At 46.9% G+C, this 18,450-nt stretch overlaps 2 protein-coding genes across 2 annotated transcripts in view; one reads left to right on the plus strand and one right to left on the minus strand.

The window, feature by feature from the left end:
- The window catches only part of LOC308278394 (CCA tRNA nucleotidyltransferase 1, mitochondrial-like), a gene marked incomplete at both ends in the record, with an annotated part of 995,237 nt that overhangs the window by 232,429 nt on the left and 744,358 nt on the right, over nt 1-18,450 (minus strand).
- Nucleotides 1,860-16,544, plus strand: EMC3 (ER membrane protein complex subunit 3; the record flags this gene model as incomplete). Its single annotated transcript, XM_080718178.1, has 8 exons — nt 1,860-2,014; nt 8,539-8,596; nt 8,947-9,040; nt 10,455-10,559; nt 11,449-11,530; nt 13,261-13,340; nt 14,472-14,554; nt 16,416-16,544. The coding sequence occupies 8 exons, from the start codon at nt 1,860-1,862 to the stop codon at nt 16,542-16,544; spliced, it is 786 nt and encodes a 261-aa protein (XP_080574304.1).

Here is an 18,450-nt window from a genome sequence, read left to right on the forward strand (position 1 = left end):
ACATGGGAGGCTAAGTGCTTACTTACTAATCTGCTTATTCCCCAATATATATATATATATATATATATATATATATATATATATATATAATCTTTTATATATATACATATATATATATAAATTTTAATATATATATATATAATCTTTTTTTTTTTTTTGGTGTTGCTGGAGATTGAACCCAGGAGCTCTACCTCTAAGCTACAACCCCAGCCCTATTTTTTTTTTTTTTTGAAACAGGGTCTCACTAAGTTGTTAAGGACCTCAGTAAATTGAGTAAATTGCTGAGGCTGACCTCCAACCTGTGATCCTTCAGTCTCAGCCTCTGAAGTAACTGGGATTACAAGCATGAAACACCATACCCAGCTAGAACTTTTTGAGGTAAACACCATTAATATTTATTTTTGAGGGACTGGTCGTTTTCTTTTTTATCTATATGAGGAATTAGAGATTGAGCCTAGGAGAGAGTAGTTCTATCTCTCAGCTATATTATCAGCCCTATTTACATTAAAACGGGATCTCGCTAGTTGCTAAAGCGGGCCTCAAATTTGCGATCCTCCTGTCTCAGCGTCCCGAGTGCAGGGATCATGAGAGTGTGCCACCACACCAGGTAGGTGTAGGTGCTTAAAGCTGGTGCCAGAGCTGTTCTAACTCAGGCAGTCTGGCTCTGGAAGCTGCACCCCCTAACTACCACTAATACTTAGGTTCCCCCCCCCCCTTACAGGGTCTCACTAAATTGTAAAGGGCCTCACGAGGTTGTTGAGGCTAGCCAAAAAAACTGCTATCCTCTTGTCTCCGCCTCCCAAGTACTGGGACTACAGATATGCACCATCATGCCCAATTTTATTTACTACTTGGAAACAGGGTCTCGCTATGTTGCTGAGAGCCTCATCAAATTGCTGAGGCTGGCTTCGAACCAGAGATTAATTTTGGAACAAGGTCTCGCTACATGGCTGAGGCTGGCCTCAAGCCTGAGATTCTCCTGTCTCAGCCTCCAAGTACTATGATTACAGGAATGCACCACCACGCGCGATTTCCAGATCTTACTCTTAATGGCTTCCGACAAAAGACAGGGCATGGTGATACACGCCTGCAATCTCAGTACTTGGGAGGCTGAGACAGGAGGATTGCAGACTCAAGGTTTACCTCGGAAAGTAGAGAGACTCTTATCAACCTAGAGAGACCAGTTTCAAAATAAAAATAAGAGCTGGGCGTGGTGGCGCACGCTTGTAATTCCATTCCAGCACTCGAGAGGCTGAGACTGGAAGATGGAGAGTCTGGACAGCCTCAGCTACTTAGTGAGGCCCTTTGCAGCTCAGCGAGACCCTGTTTGCAAAAAGAAGAATGAGAAATGGGGCTGGAGGTGTAGCTTGGAGGTAGAATGCCTCTGGGTTCCATCCCCGGTACTGCCATAAATAAATAAATGGCTTTAACATTTACGATGTGGCACGCCCAACTTCTTTCTCTGCTACCTTGATACTTATAACCCTTGTCAGCCATTTTGCAGATGGAAAAGCACGGGACCCCCGACTTGCTTAACCCCCGAGCGGAACAGCCTGAAGACAGACCCGACCCGCACTCACCGCCGAGAAGCCGTCGCCGCCCCTGGCTTTCGACTTTCCCGCCGGGCGCGGCGCCGCGCTGACGTCACGGGGCGCGCGTCTTCTGACGTCACGGGAGCGCCGCCGCGTGACGTCAGCCCGCGCGCCGGAAGTCGGAGGCCGGGCGGCCCAGCGGGAAGCGGCGCGCTGAGCTCGCTGCCGCGGGATCGAGGGGCGTGAGGAAGGCCGGGAGGAGGCGACGCCCAAGACAGCCTCGACTTCCCTCCCGGTTGGCAGGCGGTTAGTCGGATTTCTGCGAAGATGGCGGGGCCCGAGCTCTTACTTGACTCCAACATCCGCCTCTGGGTGGTCCTCCCCATCGTTATCATCACTTTCTTCGTGGGCATGATCCGCCACTACGTGTCCATCCTGTTGCAGAGCGACAAGAAGCTCACCCAGGAGCAAGTGTCTGACAGGTCAGCACCCCACACACACACCCCCAGTCCGGCCGGCCTCACTCCCCGTGACCTTGGGCAAGAAAGTGCAGGGGTCGTGTAGTTTGCCCGAGTTCGCGTCGCGCCCCTACGGGCAGGGTGACCTTGGCCATCACCTCTGTGGTTTCTCTGTCATGTCCAAGTTGGGGATGAGAACAGTATTCACCTCATAGGACAGGCGCGGTGATTAAGTTAGAATGATGTCTAGAAAGCCTTTGCACAGAGCCTGGGACGTATTAAGTGCCCCCAAACCTTTAATATTGTTAGGCTAGTCGCCTACCTTGGGGTGGGGGGGTGGGGGGGTTCCCTGTGAGCCATTCTGTCCCCCACCTTTTCCTGAGGAAGAGGGACTGCTGAGTACCAGGTGTGGTACTGCTCTTGGTCTTTGTAAAATACAGTAAGTAATCCTGGCGTGGTGGTGCACGCTTGTAATTTCAGTACTTTGGAGATGGGCGACAAAAGGATTGCAGGTTTGCAGCCAGCCTTCGCAGCTTAGTGAAGACCTGTTTCAAAACTTTAAAAAAAAAAAAAAAAACCTGACTTGGTGGCGCGCGCTTGTAATCCCCAGCGCTTGGGAGGCTGAGACAGGAGGATCGCACAGGTTCAAAGCCAGCCTCAGCTACTTAGTGAGGATCTCAGCAACCCAGTGAGACCCTGTTTCCAAATAAAATATAAAATAGGTCTGAGAGTGTAGACCGGAGGTAAAAGACCCCTGGGTTCCATCTCCAGTAACACATACACACACACACACACACACACACACACACACACACACACAGAAAAAAAAAAAAAAAAGCAAAGCTGGGCATGGTGGCTCATGTTTGTAATCCCAGTTTTAGAGGCTGAAACAGGAGGATTGCAGGTTCTGGCCAGCCTCAGCTAGTTAATACAGCCCTCTGCAACTTAGTGAGGACCTGTCAAATAAAAAAATAAATAAAATTTGGCTCAGGATGTAGCTCAGAGGTAGAATGCTCCTGGGTTCAATCCTCCGTACCGGGGGGGGGGGGGATTTCAAAAAAATAAAATAGGGCTAGGGGTGTAGCTCATAGATAGAATGCCCCTGAGTTCCATCTCCAGTACCACCAAGGGAAAAAAAAAAATCCAGTAAGTACATGTGATCATCCACATCGCCAAATTACTATAATACTCAGCTTTGATGCTAAGAAGCAAAGTGCTTCTCAAACTGTAAAACCATGATGTAGAGTCATAACGATCATTTTTCCTCCTAAGTGGAGGCAACGTCTTCCTCACATGCTTCCTTATAGAATTTATATGCAGAGATAGAAAAAAATTTTTTTTTTTTTTTTTTGCAGTATTGGGGATGGAACCCAGGGGCATTCTACCTCCGAGTGACATCCCCAGCCCGGTTTTTTATTCTTTATTTTAAAACAGGGTCTCACTGAGTTGCGAAGGACCTCGCTAAGTACCTGAGGCTGGCCACAAATGGCGATCCTCCTGCCTCAGCCTCCCGAAATGTTGGGATTACAAGCATGCGCCACCACACCTGGCTTCAGCCTCTTTTAACTCTTAACAAAATGAGTTGTATGCTTGTTTGCCCTCTACTAGTCATTTTGACAATCAAAAAAAAAGTTCCACAGATATCCATATGGCCCCTAGGGGACAGTACCACCCCATGGAGGACCACTGCTTCACAGAAAGCTCAGCGTCTTGGTTGTAATCGCTCCATCTCTCAAGTGCAGTGGATGGATCATGCCCACTCTGGTGTGGTATCGCTGCCCCGCAGAAGTCATCGTTTGAACTTGCATGAAGTGCTGTGCGTTCTAAAACAGCTGAGGGCCATAGCAAACGATGTTTTTTTTACTTGTAAGACATGTTTGTAAGTACAGTATAAATTACTCTGCAGAATGCAAAATGGGACATTTGGCTTCTTAAATTATTAAGCTCTACTGCTTCAAACGTAACTAAAATTTTTCTAAAATGCATTAAATAAAAAATGAAATACACATGAATAATCTGGGCATGGTGGTAACAATCACAGATTCTTTTGGGGGGAACACTCCTTGGGGTTGAACCCAGGGGGCATTTTACCTCTGAGCTAGACCTCCAGCCCTTTTTACTGGGGGTGGAACCCTGGGGCCTTCTACCCCCAGGCAACGCTTCCATCCCTATTTTATTTTTTATTTGGAAATAGATTCTTACTAAGTTGCCAAGGGCCTCACTAAGTTGCTGAGGCCGTCTGTGAACCTGTGATCTTCCTGTCTCAGCCCAAGTCCTGAGATTACAGCCATGCCTACCACACCAACTTTTTTTTATTTTGAAATAAGGTCTCTTGATGGGCGTGGTGGTGCATGCTTGTAATCCCAGTACTTAGGAGGCTGAGACAGGGGGATCCATGGTTTCAGGGCCAGCCTCAGCAACTAGTGAGGCCCTCTGCAACTTACTGAGACCCTTTTTCAAAATAAAGAGTTAAAAGTAGTTAGAATGCCCCTGGCTTTCCAGTACTGTAAAAAAAAAAAAAAAAAAAAAAAAGTAAAAGAAATAAGGTCTAATCCGGGCGTGGTGGCGCATGCTTGTAATCCCCGCCCTTGGGAGGCTGAGACAGGAGGATCGCATGGGTTCGAAGCCATCCTCAGCTACTCAGTGAGGCTTCCAGCAACTTAGTGAGACCCTGTTTCCAAATAAAATATAAAAAAGGTCTGGGAGTATAGCCCAGAGGTAGAAAGCTTCTGGGTCCCACCCCCAGTACCACCAAAAAAAAAAAAAAAAGAAAGAAAGAAAGAAAGAAGGTCTAAGTTGCTAAGGTTCTAAGTTACCAAGGCGGGCTTCAAACTTGTTATCCTTCTGTATTGTATCCTTCAGCCTCCCGAGTATTGACATGATAGGCATGCACCACTGTGCCTCGCTATACTCTATATAATAATCAACTGTGCTCTGATATCACCAGCTAATTTCATTTATTCAAAAAATGTATTTTGAGAACTTAGTCTGAACACTGGGTGGCCTTTTGACTTGCTGTCCCTCATATGATAACCTCAAATCCTGGGGTTTTGTGCCTATTTGCTTAGACTGAACCCAGGGCCTCATACAACCTAGGCAAGCATTATTCCATAAAGCTACACCCCAGCACTTTAGATTTTATTTTGAGACAGAGTGTTTTTAAGTTGACACCTCGACTTGTGATCCTCAGCTTCCTGAGTAAATGGAATTATGAGTGTACACCGATGCATCCTACTACCTGCCCTCATTTCTGTCTGTATATCAAGTTCCTGCCAGACAGGGTGGCTCACACTTGTAATCTCAGTACTTGGGAGGCTGAGACAGGAGGATCACGGTTTGTGGACAGCCTCAGCAACTTAGTGAGGCCATCCGCAACTTAATGAGACCCTGTTTCAAAATAAAAGAATAAGCCGGGCGTGGTGGTGCACGCGCTGGCTTAGGAGACCCTGTTTCCAAATAAAAAATATAAAAATAGGTCTGGGAGCGTAGCCTGGAGGTACAAGGGCTTCCAAGAACCCCAGTACCCCCAAATAAATAAATAAATAAATAAATGAATAAGCTGAGCATGGTGGTGCACGCTTATAATCCCAGCACCTGGGAAACTGAGACAGGAGGATTGAGCAGGTTCGAAGCCAGCCTCAGCTACTCAGTGAGGCTCTCAGCAACTTAGTGAGACCCTGTTTCCAAATAAAATAGAAAATTGGTCTGGGAGTATAGCCCGGAGGGAGAAAGCCTCTGGGTTCCACCCCCAGTACCACCAAAATAAATAAATAAATAAATATAAATAGATAAATAAAATGTGTCTGGGAGTGTAGCCTGGGGTAGAAAGCCCCTGGGTTCCACCCCAGTACCACCAAAATAAATAAATAAATAAAAATAAATAAATAAATAAATAAAAATATGTCTGGGGGTAGAAAGCCCCTGGGTTCCCTCTCCAGTACCACCAAAAAATTTAAAGAATAAAAACTGGGCATGGTGGCTCACACATATAATCCCAGCATTTGGGAAGCTGAGACAGAAGGATTGTGCTTCGAGGATTATAAGTGAGACCCTGTTTCCAAATAAAGAATAAAAAATAGGACTGGGACCATCAAGAACCTCAAGAGGAAGCCAACAGAATGGGAGAAGAGGAAGCCTACAGAACGGGAGAAGATCTTTACCAGTCACCACTCCGATAGGGGGCTAATATCCAGAATATACAAAGAGCTCAAAAGACTCTGCACTAGCAAAACAAACAACCCAATCAAGAAATGGGCAACTGAAATGAATAGACACTTCACAAAAGAAGAGATACAAATGGCCAATAGATACATGAAAAGATGTTCTTCATCACTGGCCATCAGGGAGATGCAAATCAAAACTACACTGAGATTCCATCTAACCCCAGTCAGAGTGGCAAGCATAAAGAAATCAAACAACAACAAATGCTGGCGAGGATGTGGGGAAAGAGGAACTCTTTTACACTGTTGGTGGGAGTGCAAAGTAGTTCAGCCACTATGGAGATCGGTGTGGAGATTCCTTAGAGAACTGGGAATAGATCCACCATTTGATCCGGCTATACAACTCCTGGGTATCTTTCCAAAGGGGTTGAAATCAGAGAACCACATTAACATAGGCACACCCATGTTCATAGCAGCACAATTTGTAATAGCCAAAATATGGAACCAACCTAGATCTCCATCAACAGATGAATGGATTGCAAAATTATGGGAAATACACACACTAGAATTCAGCTATAAAGAAAAATAAAATAATAGCATTTGCAAGAAGATGGAAGGACCTGGAGAGCATTATGTTAAGTGAGATCAGTCAAGCACAGAAAGAGAAGGGGCAGATGTTTCCTCTAATATGCCCAAGCTAGGGAGGAGTGGAGATACCAGAGGGACTCCAGATGACGGAGGGGAAATCTCAGCAAAGCTTGACCAGAAGGATAGGAGAGGAAGAAAGCTGAGGTTGTTCAATGGAGGAGCCACATACGAATATGTGTAATAGCATAAATACAACATGATTAACCTGGACACTCTCTATTGGGGGGGAAGGGAGGGGGAAAGGCATGAAGCACAATGTAAATGGACACCACTCTCAATATGTTCCACTTATAAAAAAATTAAAAATTAAAAAAATAGGACTGGGGGTGTAACTCGGAGGTAGAATATACTTGGGTTCCATTCCCAGTACCACAAAAAAAATTTTTTTTTTAATAAAATAGGGGTAGGGGCGGGACGTGGTGGTGTACGCTTGTAATTCCCACACTTGGGAGGCGGAGACAGGAGGACCACACAGGTTCGAAGCCAGCCGTGCTGCCTTAAGAGATCCTGTTTCCAAATAAAAATATAAAAAAAATAGGTGTCTGGGGGTGTAGCTCAGAGTTAGGAGGGTTTCCAGGAACCCCAATACCACCAAAATAAAAAATACTACCAAAAATAAAATAAACCCCAATACCACCAAAAAAAATTTTTTTTAATAGGGGTAGGAGTGTAGCCCAGAGGTAAAATGCCCCTGGGTTCCATCGCTAGTACTGCAAAAAAAGAAATTCCTTCTAAGTCTGGCAATGGTGATGCACACCTGAAATCTCAGTACTTAGAGGTTGAGTCAGGAGGGTCACAGGTTCCAGACTAGCCTCAGCAATTTAGTAATAGCCTGTTTCAAAATAAAATATAGCTAGGCTTGGTGGCTCACACTTGTAATCCCAGCATTTGGGAGGCTGAGACAGGAGGATAGCAGTTTGAGGACAGCCTCAGCTACTAAAGGCCCTTTACAACTCAGTGAGACCCTGTTTCAAAATAAAAAGAATAAAACATAGTGCTGGGGAGGTAACTCGGAGGTAGAATGCCCCTGGGTTCCATCCCCAATACCATAAAAAATCAAATAAAATATAGTGGGGCGTGGTGGCACATGCTTGTTATCTCAGGGAGGCTGAGAAAGGAGGATCGCAGTTCATAGCCAGCTTCAGCTCCTTAGGCCCTTTGCAACAGTGAGACCCTGTTTCAATATAAAGAATAAAAATTAGGGCTGGGGGTATAGCTCGGAGGTAGAGTGCCCCTGGGTTCAATTCCCAGTACCGCAAAAAAAATAAATAAAACATAAAGATATAAAGGGCTGAGGTATAGCCCAGAGGTAGAACAATGCTGGGTTCAGTCCCTGGTACTGAAAAACAAAAAAAAAAATTTCCCATCTTTTATCCTCAGCCTTCTCCCATCTGCTGCACCGCATCTTCTGAGCAACGTCCAGATACCGCTCTTTTCTCTCCGAGTGCCTTCTTGGCTCACTATACAGTAACAAAAGGTGGACTGTGGTGTTCCAAATGTGCCTGCCTCCGAGATCTTTGTCCAGAACAGCCATCACTTCTGAGGACTGCTTTTTTAAAAACCTGGACGTTGGGCTAAATGTGTCCCATTGGTTTGTAGATTTGAGTGCCGGGAAGTTTCCCCATGGAGCTGTTGCCAAATAGGTCCTCTCTTGTGTTTAAGTAGGTCTCCTTTTTTTTCTCTCATTTTCTTCTAGTATTTCACTTTTTAAAATCTCTTTGTCTTGGTTGTATTTTTCAGTCAAGTCCTAATTCGAAGCAGAGTCCTCAGGGAAAATGGAAAGTACATTCCCAAACAGGTACGCATTTATCTTTCATTAGAAGCTCCGCCGTTCACTGCGGAGGGCAGTGCCAGCTGAATGTTTTATAAGGGGCCCCGTGGGGAGGCCTGGAGGTTGGCCACTCGGTAGCTAAGCTGGGGCCTGGTGTATTCACTGTCGCTGTGACCTAACCCTAAGGAAGTTGTCTTTAAATGTGACTCAGCTAAAGTGTCAGGGCTGCTGCCAAGTAGGCTGACAGCTGAGTGGGACAGCTATTCCAAGGGCCCTCTGACCAGATCTCTGGGGCTTAACTTGACAATTTGCTGTGTCACAGTTCTTACACTTAAACAGCCTTTTTTGTTGTTGTTGTTGTTGTTGTTTTCTCTTAGTCTTTCTTGACAAGAAAATATTATTTCAACAACCCAGAGGATGGATTTTTCAAAAAAACAAAAAGGAAGGTAGTGCCACCTTCCCCCATGACTGGTATGTTTGTGCCCTTCTCTCGCCTTTAAAAAAAATTAGAACAGGTGGAATGGGTTCGATGGGTGGTGGAAGGGGTTTTTATTAGTTTTCTTAGTGTTTGGGGAAAAGGTTACTGTGGATTGATAACAAAGTCATTCTGGCTCGGAGCTAGACCTCCAGCCCTTTTTATTTTTTTTTACTTTGAAATAGGATCTTGCTAAGTTGCTGAGGCTGGCCTCAAAACTGAGATCCTTCTGTCTCAGCCTCCCAAGTATTGGAATTGTAGGTGTGTGCCACCACACCCAACTGAGTTCCAAATGTATAAACCTCTCGACCTAGAGATTTTGCTAACATTTTCTCTTATAGAAACACAGACGTAAACATGCAGATTTATGTACAGGATAGTTGTTGGCAGCATTATTTATTGTCCAAAAAGAAAGAAAGAAAGAAAGAAAGAAAGAAAGAAAGAAAGAAAGAAAGCTAGAAACAATCTCTAGGTCTGCCCAAAAGGAATTAATTTTTTTTTTTTTTTTTTTTTTTTTTTTGGTACTGAAGATTGAGCCCTGGGGCATTTTACCTCTGAACAACATCTCCAGCCCTATTTTATTTTTATTTTGAAACAGGGTCTCACTAGATTGATGAGAGTTGATTAGAGTCTCACTGCTTGCGGAGACTCTCTTTAAACCTATGATCCTCCTGCCTCATCTTCCCAAGTACTGGGATCACGAGCATATGCCGCCATGCCTGGCTAGAATTATTCATTTTAAAAGATTAAGAAACAGAATAGGCCAGGCATGGTGGTGAATGCCTGTAGTCCCAATACTTAGAAGGCTGAGGCAGGAGGATTGCAGGTTCAAGGCCAACCTGAACAACTTAGTGAGACCCTCTGCAACTTAGTAAGACTCTGTTCAAAATAAAAAATAAAATAGGAGCCGGACGTGGTGGCGCACGCTTGTCATCCCCGCGCTTGGGAGGCTGAGACAGGAGGATCACACGGGTTCGAAGCCAGCCTCAGCTACTTAGTGAGGCTCTCAGCAACCTAGTGAGACCTTGTTTTCAAATAAAATATGAAAAATAGGTCTGGGAGTATAGCCTGGAAGTAGAAAGCCCCTGGGTTCCACCCCCAGTACCACCAAAATAAATAAATAAATAAATAAATAAATAAATAAATAAATAAATAAATAAAATAGGGCTAGGAGTATAGCTCAGAGGTAGAATGCCCCTCAGGCCAATCCCCAGTAGCACACTCGCAAAAAAAGAAAAAGAAAAAGAAAAGAAAAGAAAATACAACAAACAGTTCAATGTGTTCAGAGGGGGCTGAGAGGAATTACCTTACATTTCATGTCTGCTGAACATGTCTTACTTAAATTAGGAAAGACCCTAACAGTGCGCAGACCGGGGCCGTGACCCGGAGTTCTCCTCTGCTTTTGCCCAGACCCCACGATGCTCACCGACATGATGAAGGGGAATGTGACCAACGTCCTGCCGATGATTCTCATTGGCGGGTGGATCAACATGACGTTCTCGGGCTTCGTCACAAGTAAGTGGCGGGCTCAGCTGGCCGCACGCTACTCTATCCTGCTCCTTCCTGCTCCCTGGTCAGAGAAAGCCAGGCTCTACCGAGATGCTAATATCACAGGTCTTACGGTTTCCTGTGGAAACTGGCCACATTGTTGAACAGAAGGAAGGTAAATAACGTACGGGGGCTGTGTGTGTGTGTGTGTGTGTGTGTGTGTGTGTGTGTGTGTGTTGTTGGAGATGGAACTCAGGACCTTCTACTTCTGGGCTATACCGCCAGCCCTGTTTTATTTCAAAACAGGGTCTCACTGGGTTGCTGAAGTTGACCTCTAACCTGTGATCCTCCTGCTCAGCCTCCCAAGTCCTCAGATTACAGGCGCGCGCTGGCTCGTATGCCGTGATTGTGTGGCTCCTGTTTCAAATTGATCCTGAGTCCAAGGTGGAGGTGATTTACCATAGAGACTCCATAAGCAACATGGCGTGCCGGTTGAGAGGGCGAAGGGGAGCCTCATTCTGTGTGGACTTGGGTTGCTGGGCGTCGGGGTGAGTTTCCCGTCTGTCTAAGCGGATCTGGTTTGAGTTCATTGATTGGATGCTGAGCGGCGCCATTCTCTGTGTGTTTATCCACTTCGGGCGTAATGGGCCGGGGCAAATCTTTCCACATTTCAGGTCACAGCGCAGTTGGAGTCCCTGCTTCCGCGGACAGCCAGGATCAGAGTTATTCAAGGAAACTGGAGCAGAGCGACATTTTGACTGGTTTATCTTTTTTCTTCAGAAATCGCCACCATTTCCCAGAAGCCGCGTGGCAGAGTTCCCACCTCCTCGGGAATGAACGCGTGCGTTCACACTTCAGCTGCTCTAAAAATAAACCAGCTCCGAGCAGTTGTGAACTTCTTTTTTCTCCTCTGCAGCCAAGGTCCCGTTTCCGCTGACTCTCCGCTTTAAGCCAATGCTACAGCAGGGAATCGAACTGCTCACGTTAGATGCATCCTGGTAAGAATTTTCTGTCCAAGAACACAATAATAAAACACAACCCCAAATCTAAAGCCAGTGTCTCTTAAACATCAGTATTTCCAATTTACATATTTCATTGGAATATCTTTTTAAACATTTTTTTTCCTTTTTATCATAACTTCATTTAGAAGCCAGGTGTGGTGGCACACCCTTTAATCTCAGCATTTGGGAAGTTGAGACACTCAGCTACTTAGCGAGGCTCTTTATAATTCAGTGAGACCCTGTTTCAAAGTGAAAAATAATAATAAATAGGGCTGGGGTGTAGTTTGGAGGTAGAATGTACCTGGGTTCCATCCCCAGTACCACAAAAAAAAAAAAAAAAAACTTCATTCAGCCAGGCTTGGTGGCGCATGCTTATAATCCCAGCATTTGGGAGGCTGAGACAGGAGAATTGAGATTCGAGGACAGCCTCAGCTATTTAGTGAGGCCCTCTGTAACTTAGTGAGACCCTGTTTCAAAATAAAGAATTAAAAAAAAAAATAGGGCTGGGGCATAGCTCAGAGATATAATGCCCCTGGGTTCTAGTCCAAGTACCGCAAATCATAACAATAATAAAGAATAAAAAATAAGGCTGGGAGCTGGCCACGGTGGTGTATACTTGTAATCCCAGCATTTGGGAGGCTGAGACAGGAGGATCATGTTTTGCAAAACGGCCTCAGCTACTTAGCACAGCCCTTTGCAACTCAGTGAGACCCTGCTTCAAAATAAAGAATAAAAATGGGGCTAGGGGTGTACCATGGAAGTAGAATGCCCCTGGGTTCCATCCCCAGTACAAAAAAAAAACTTCATTCAAAGTCAGACAGTGGTGGCCTGTTGCCTATAATCCCAGTGCTAGGGAGGCTGAGACAGCGTGATCACTGATTGAGGGCGGCCTCCGCAAGTAGTAAGAATCTCATCTACCTAACAAGATCCTATTTCGAAATAAAAAATAATAAATAAAATAGGGCTGGGAGTGTACCTTGGAGATAGAATGCCTCTAGGTTCAATCCCCAGCACCAAAAAAAAGTAAATAAGTAAAACTTGGGATGCTTTCCCGGTAACTGGTGTCCCCTACTTCCTCCTAAGATGGAGCACACAGAGCCGGGCGCGGCGGGCACGCCTGAACCCCAGCCTTCCAGAGGCTGGCACGGGAGGATCGCGGTTCGCGGCCAGCCTCAGTTACTTAGTGAGGTCCCTGGCAACTCAGTGAGACCCTGTTTCCAAATAAAGGATAAGAAATAGGGCTGGGGGTGTAGCTCGGAGGTAGAAGGCCCTGGGCTCCATCCCCAGTACCCATAAAAATAAGATGGAGTGCACACAAATACCAACACTGGGGGTTTCCTCCAGAGGATGTGATGGCAAGCCAGAAGCCTCTTTGAATATACTTTAGCATGGGTAAAATTGTTTTTTAGTGGAGTTTTTAGGTTGGTTTTTTTTATTGTTTCGTTTTTGTTTTTGTTTTTTTAGGAACTGAGGATTGAATGAGGGGCGTACTACCTCCAAAAAAAACAGGGATACTAGGTTACTGAGAGTCTTGCTAAGTTGATGAGGCTGGCCTCGAACCTATAATCCTCTTATATCAGCCTCCCAAGTACTGGAATTAATAGCTGGCAAGAACTGCTTTAACACCTTGTATTTCTTCTTTGGTTGTGCCTGGCTGAATGTGCCTTTGCTGTCATGGTGCGGCTTCCTTAATCCCGGGAGTAACACTTGTCCCCCTTCCCGTGTAGGGTGAGTTCTGCATCCTGGTACTTTCTGAATGTGTTTGGCCTTCGAAGCATTTACTCTCTGATTCTGGGACAAGACAATGGTAAGAGGCACATCAGGCTGAGTAAGCAAATACCTCAGAGGAATCACCCACGCCAGAGCCAGAAAAATGCAGTGTCAGCGTAAGGATCGTGCTTCACCAACTCCACGTACATCCTTCTTCCTTCTAGTTTCGGAAGTGCCTCACAGGAAAAGTGGCAGGGCTCAGGCCCGCAGTCCTCAGAGGCTGAGGCATGAGGGCCCTGGGTTCAAGGCCAGCCTCAGCAACTTAAGTGAAACCCTGTTTCCAACCAACAAATTAAAAAAAAGACTGAGATGTAGTTCAAAGGTAGAACACTCCAGGGTTCAATCCCCTGTACCACAGAAAAAAGAAAGAATAAAAGTTGCAAGGCTCAAACTAAAGACTTGAATTTTCCCCAACAATCACTGGGACAGCATTTGGTTTTCCCAATCTGCCGCCTTTGGGGGCCTCAGCCAGGTAAGCCTGTGCGTTCGAAACCTCAGGAGGGCCTGATTGGACGAGTTAGGTCACTGGCAGAATCCTTGCCAGTGCTCAGCCTGGGAAGGTGGGGTGTCGGACAGTAACCAAACCGTCCCCATCCTGTTTTTCTGTAAATAGGGACCTTAGAGCCGGGCGTGGTGGCGCACGCTTGTCATCCCCGCGCTGGGGAGGCTGAGACAGGAGGATCGCGCAGGTTCGAAGCCAGCCTCAGCTACTAAGTGAGGCTCTCAGCAACTTAGTGAGACCCTGTTTCCAAATAAAAATATAAAATAGGTCTGGGAGTGTAGCCCGGAGGTTCCACCTCCAGTACCACTAAAAAAAAAAAGGCCCCTTAGTAGTTGGTTAACTGCAGGGCTGTCAGCGTGGGTAGATGGAGCACCCACGGCCCTTAGGGACGTACCTGGCACACAGTCACTGCATGTTAAGTGGAGACTGCTGCTCTCTGCTCTCGTGGTTGAACTTGAAATGAAGTTAGAGTTTCCTTTAATTCCATCTTTCCCAGCTCTCCTTCCCATTTGGGCGGGGTAAAGTCACTTCGCCATAGTCACATAGCCAGCGGGCAGCAGGGACAGTCAGGTGTCCGCCGCTGGCCCCTGCCAGGCAGCTCAGCGTTGCATGATCCGGGTTCCCCCCTGGAGCGCCGCACTCATATGGCTGTGCTGTCCGCTGCAGCCGCAGACCAGTCGCGAATGATGCAGGAACAGATGACCGGAGCCGCCATGGCCATGCCCGCCGACACCAACAAGGCCTTCAAGGTAGGCAGCGGTGCCTTCCCCGGCAGCGGCCGCCTTCCCCCTCAGCAGGCTCGCCCAGTGTTGCTGCCAGCTCTCCACGGCCAGCTGCATCCGGAGTGTGTAGGGTCCTGAAAATAAACAAGTCAGCCGGCACGGTGGCGCACGACGCTGTAATCCCAGCATTTGGGAGGCTGAGACCGGAGGACTACAGGTTCACAGCCAGCCTCAGCTATTACCCTTTGCAACAGTGAGACCCTGTTTCAAAATAAATAAATTTTTATTCAAAATAAAGAATAAAAAGTAGGGCTGGGTGTGTAGCCTTGAGGTAGAAGGCCTTTGGGTCCCATCCCCAGTACCACAAAAAAATAAGATAAAAGAATAAAATATGGTTGGGGAAGCCAGTTATGGTGGCACATGCTTATAATCCCAGCATTTGGGAGGCTGAGACAGGAGGAGCCATATTCGCAGCCACCCTCAGCTACTTAGTGAAGCCCTTTGCAACTCACTGAGACTCTGTTTCAAAATAAAGAATCAAAAAATAGGGCTGGGGGTGTAGCTTGGAGGTAGAATGCCCCTGGGTCCCATCCCCAGTACCACAAAAAAAAAAAAAAAAAAAAAAAAAATATATATATATATATATATATATATATATATATATATATATATATATATATATTCTTGGGGGTGTAGCTTGTAGGTAGAATGCCCTTTGGGTTCCATCCCTAGTACCAATTAATTAATTGGCTAATTAATTAATTAAATAGGGCTATATCCTCAGAGGTAGAATGTCCCTGGATTTAATCCCCAGCACCATAAAAATAACTTTTTTTAATTTAGTTACTTATTGGTGATACTGGGAGTGGGACCCAGGGGCATTCCACCTCCGGGCTACACTCCCGGACCTATTTTATATTATATTTAGAAACCGGGTCTCACTAAGTTGCTGAGAGCCTCACTAAGTAGCTGAGGCTGGCTTCGAACCCATGCGATCCTCCTGTCTCAGCCTCCCCAGCGCGGGGATTACAAGCGTGCGCCACCACGCCCGGCTTATATATTTATTTATTAGTACTAAATATTGAACCCATGGGCATTTTACCTCTGAGTTACCATTCCTATCCCTATCTTTTTGTTGTTGTTTTTACAGATTACAAGAGTGTACCACCACACCCGACTCTTATTTTCTATTTTGAAACAGGGTCTCACTGAGTTGCTGAGGCTGGCCTCAAACCTGCAGTCCTCCTGTCTCAGCCTCCCAGTCCTAGTTTACAGGTGTGTGCTACCATGCCTGGCTTAAATCCATTTTCAATCCCACGCCGCTGTGGTAATGTCATGAAGTCTTGTGTTGTCCCCGTCCTACACAGCTCGTGAGTCACCCCTTTGTCCAGAGTGTCCACACTATATATGCCAGCCAGCCACCTCATGACATCTCAGAGAACTGTATTCACATATCTTTTATTACGGAATATCCTTAAAATTGTTCTAAGCCAAGCATGGCAGCGATTGTCTGTAACCCAGTATTTGGGAGGCTGAGACAGGATCGCAGGTTCCAGGCCAACCTCAGCAAACTAACAAGACCCTGTTCCCAAATGAAAACCAGAAATAGGGTTGGGAGTGTAGCTTGGAGGTAGAATGCCCCTGGGTTTACTCCCCAGGAACACACACACGCACACGCACACCCTGTCGGTTAGTAGTGGCAGGGACCTTGAGCAGATGGTAGGACTCGCTGACCCTCAGTCTCCTTGTTTGTAAGTCGAGGGAAGGCGGCAGCTGCACCTCCCTCCCAGGATGGAGGCGCCCGTGCCTGGAAGCAGCCTGGCTCGGCTGGCCGGCGTTGGCGGCCGCTGCAGCTCAGCCCTCCGCCCTGCTGTTCTCTCCCCTGCAGACAGAGTGGGAAGCTCTGGAGCTGACGGATCACCAGTGGGCACTGGATGATGTGGAAGAAGAGCTCATGGCCAGAGACCTCCACCTGGAAGGCATGTTCAAAAAGGAACTGCAGACGTCGATTTTCTGAAGCCCGAGCAGGGCTCGGCGGTGTCGGGAGCTTGGCTCGCGCGTGGCCTTGTGACTGGTTGGAGCTGGAGCCTCTGAGAATAAAAGGGTGCGAGGGCTGGCAGGCTGGCAGGCGCCGTGAGGCTCGCTCTTGTCCGGGCTGGGGCCTCGCGGAGGGAGGCGGGGCGCGCGGGGCGCTTGCTGTCTGGAGGCTCTCGACAGTCCTCCCCGTGACGAGCAACACAAGTCAGAGGAAGGGGAACTCCAGCTGCCCGCGACACTTAGGGATCTAGCAAGAGCACCGGCTTTGGAAGAAGCGGCGTCAGTCACACCTAGTTATGTTCAGTCAGCCCTACTTCTAGCCACAGTCAACTCCTGTTTTTCTTGGCATCCAAACACGCCCCCCGCATCTTATCTTTAATTTCTTTCTTAGTATTTTTAACTTTCCTTATAAAAGTACTGCTTTTTCACTTCTAAATATTTAGGAACTATGAATGAGCAAAATGAATCTCTTTGTATCGTTTGTTTTGAGCCTCCTGGATGACAGAGCAAGGGTGTTAAAACTTCATTCAAATAAACTCTGTGCAGAGTGCTACCCAGGACCAGGACAGACCTGGCGAAGCCTCAACAGTCTTAACACTATCTGCAGAAACCGGTGGCCCCGAGGCACTGCCAGATGCTCAAGTGCCTTTGGGACCTCAGAGACGGGTTCACTAATGCCAGTGCTTGATCTGAGCTTTGAATCCATCAAATCCATTGACGAGGCAGCGCTGCCGTCCTGTGAACGGCCGCTCGGTTCAGTGAAAGCCTCGTTTCCCAGGCAGTGTGGTCAAGAGAGAATTCACACATCAATGTCAGAAGGGGGAGGGGGCAGCCGCTGCCAGGCACCTTGGTCAGGGTGTCCGAGGATGTTTCTGTCTGGGTTAACAGGCTGAGGAAGTGGCAGGGAGCCATTTCTGTTTGAAGAGGTGGATGGAGTTTGCATGTTGTGCACTGTAAACAAGAACAGAAGACTCTTGACTCTACAAATTAAACCATCTTGTTTTCTTGCCTGTCCAAGTGTTGCCTCTATGGGTCAGACAGCCTCATACCTAGACAGCCATGTGCCCGCCTTGGACCAGGCTGGGTAGTCTTACAGTGAAAGGCCTAAGACTTCTTGCCTTCCCAGAGCTCATGAGAAGCCTGGCTTGGCAACACACACTTGTAATCTAAGTACTGGGGAGGCTGAGACAGGAGGATCGCAAGTTCCAGGCCAGCCTCAACAATTAAGCCAAGCCCTCAGTAACTTAGCAGGCAAAAACAGGGAGCCGGGCGTGGGGGCACATGCTTGTCATCCCAGCATTCGGGAGACTGAGACAGGAGGATCGCTGTTCTCAGACCATCTCAGCTACTTAGTGAAGCCCTTTGCAACTCAGTGAGACCCTGTTTCAAAATAAAGAATGAAAATGAAGGCTGGGGATGTAGCTCGGAGGTAGAATGCCCCTGGGTTCCGTCCCTAGTGCCGCAAAATAAAAAAGGCTGGGAGAGGTGGCACACGCCTATAATCCCAATATTTTGGGAGACTGAGACAGTAGGATCGTAAATTCCAGGCCAGCCTCAGCAACTTAATGAGGCCCTCAGGAATTTAGCAAGACACTTTCAAAATAAAAAACGCAATGGAGCTAGGAGTGTAGCTCAGAGAGAGAATGCCCCTGGGTTCAATCCCAGTGCTTCAAAAAGGCTAAACTAGCTAGGTGTGGTGGTGCGCGCTTGTAATCCCAGCATCTGGGAGGCTGAGGCAGGAGGATGGCGGTTTGCAGACAGCCTCGGCTACTTAGGCCCTTCACGCACGACTCAGTGAGCCCATTTCAAAATAAAGAATAAAAAATAGGGCTGGAGGTGTAGCTTAGAGGTAGAATGCCCCTGGGTTCCATCCCCAGTACTGAAAA

Source organism: Muscardinus avellanarius (genome assembly GCF_963383645.1).
Source record: "Muscardinus avellanarius genome assembly, chromosome: 22".
Taxonomy (NCBI): Eukaryota; Metazoa; Chordata; class Mammalia; order Rodentia; family Gliridae; genus Muscardinus; species Muscardinus avellanarius.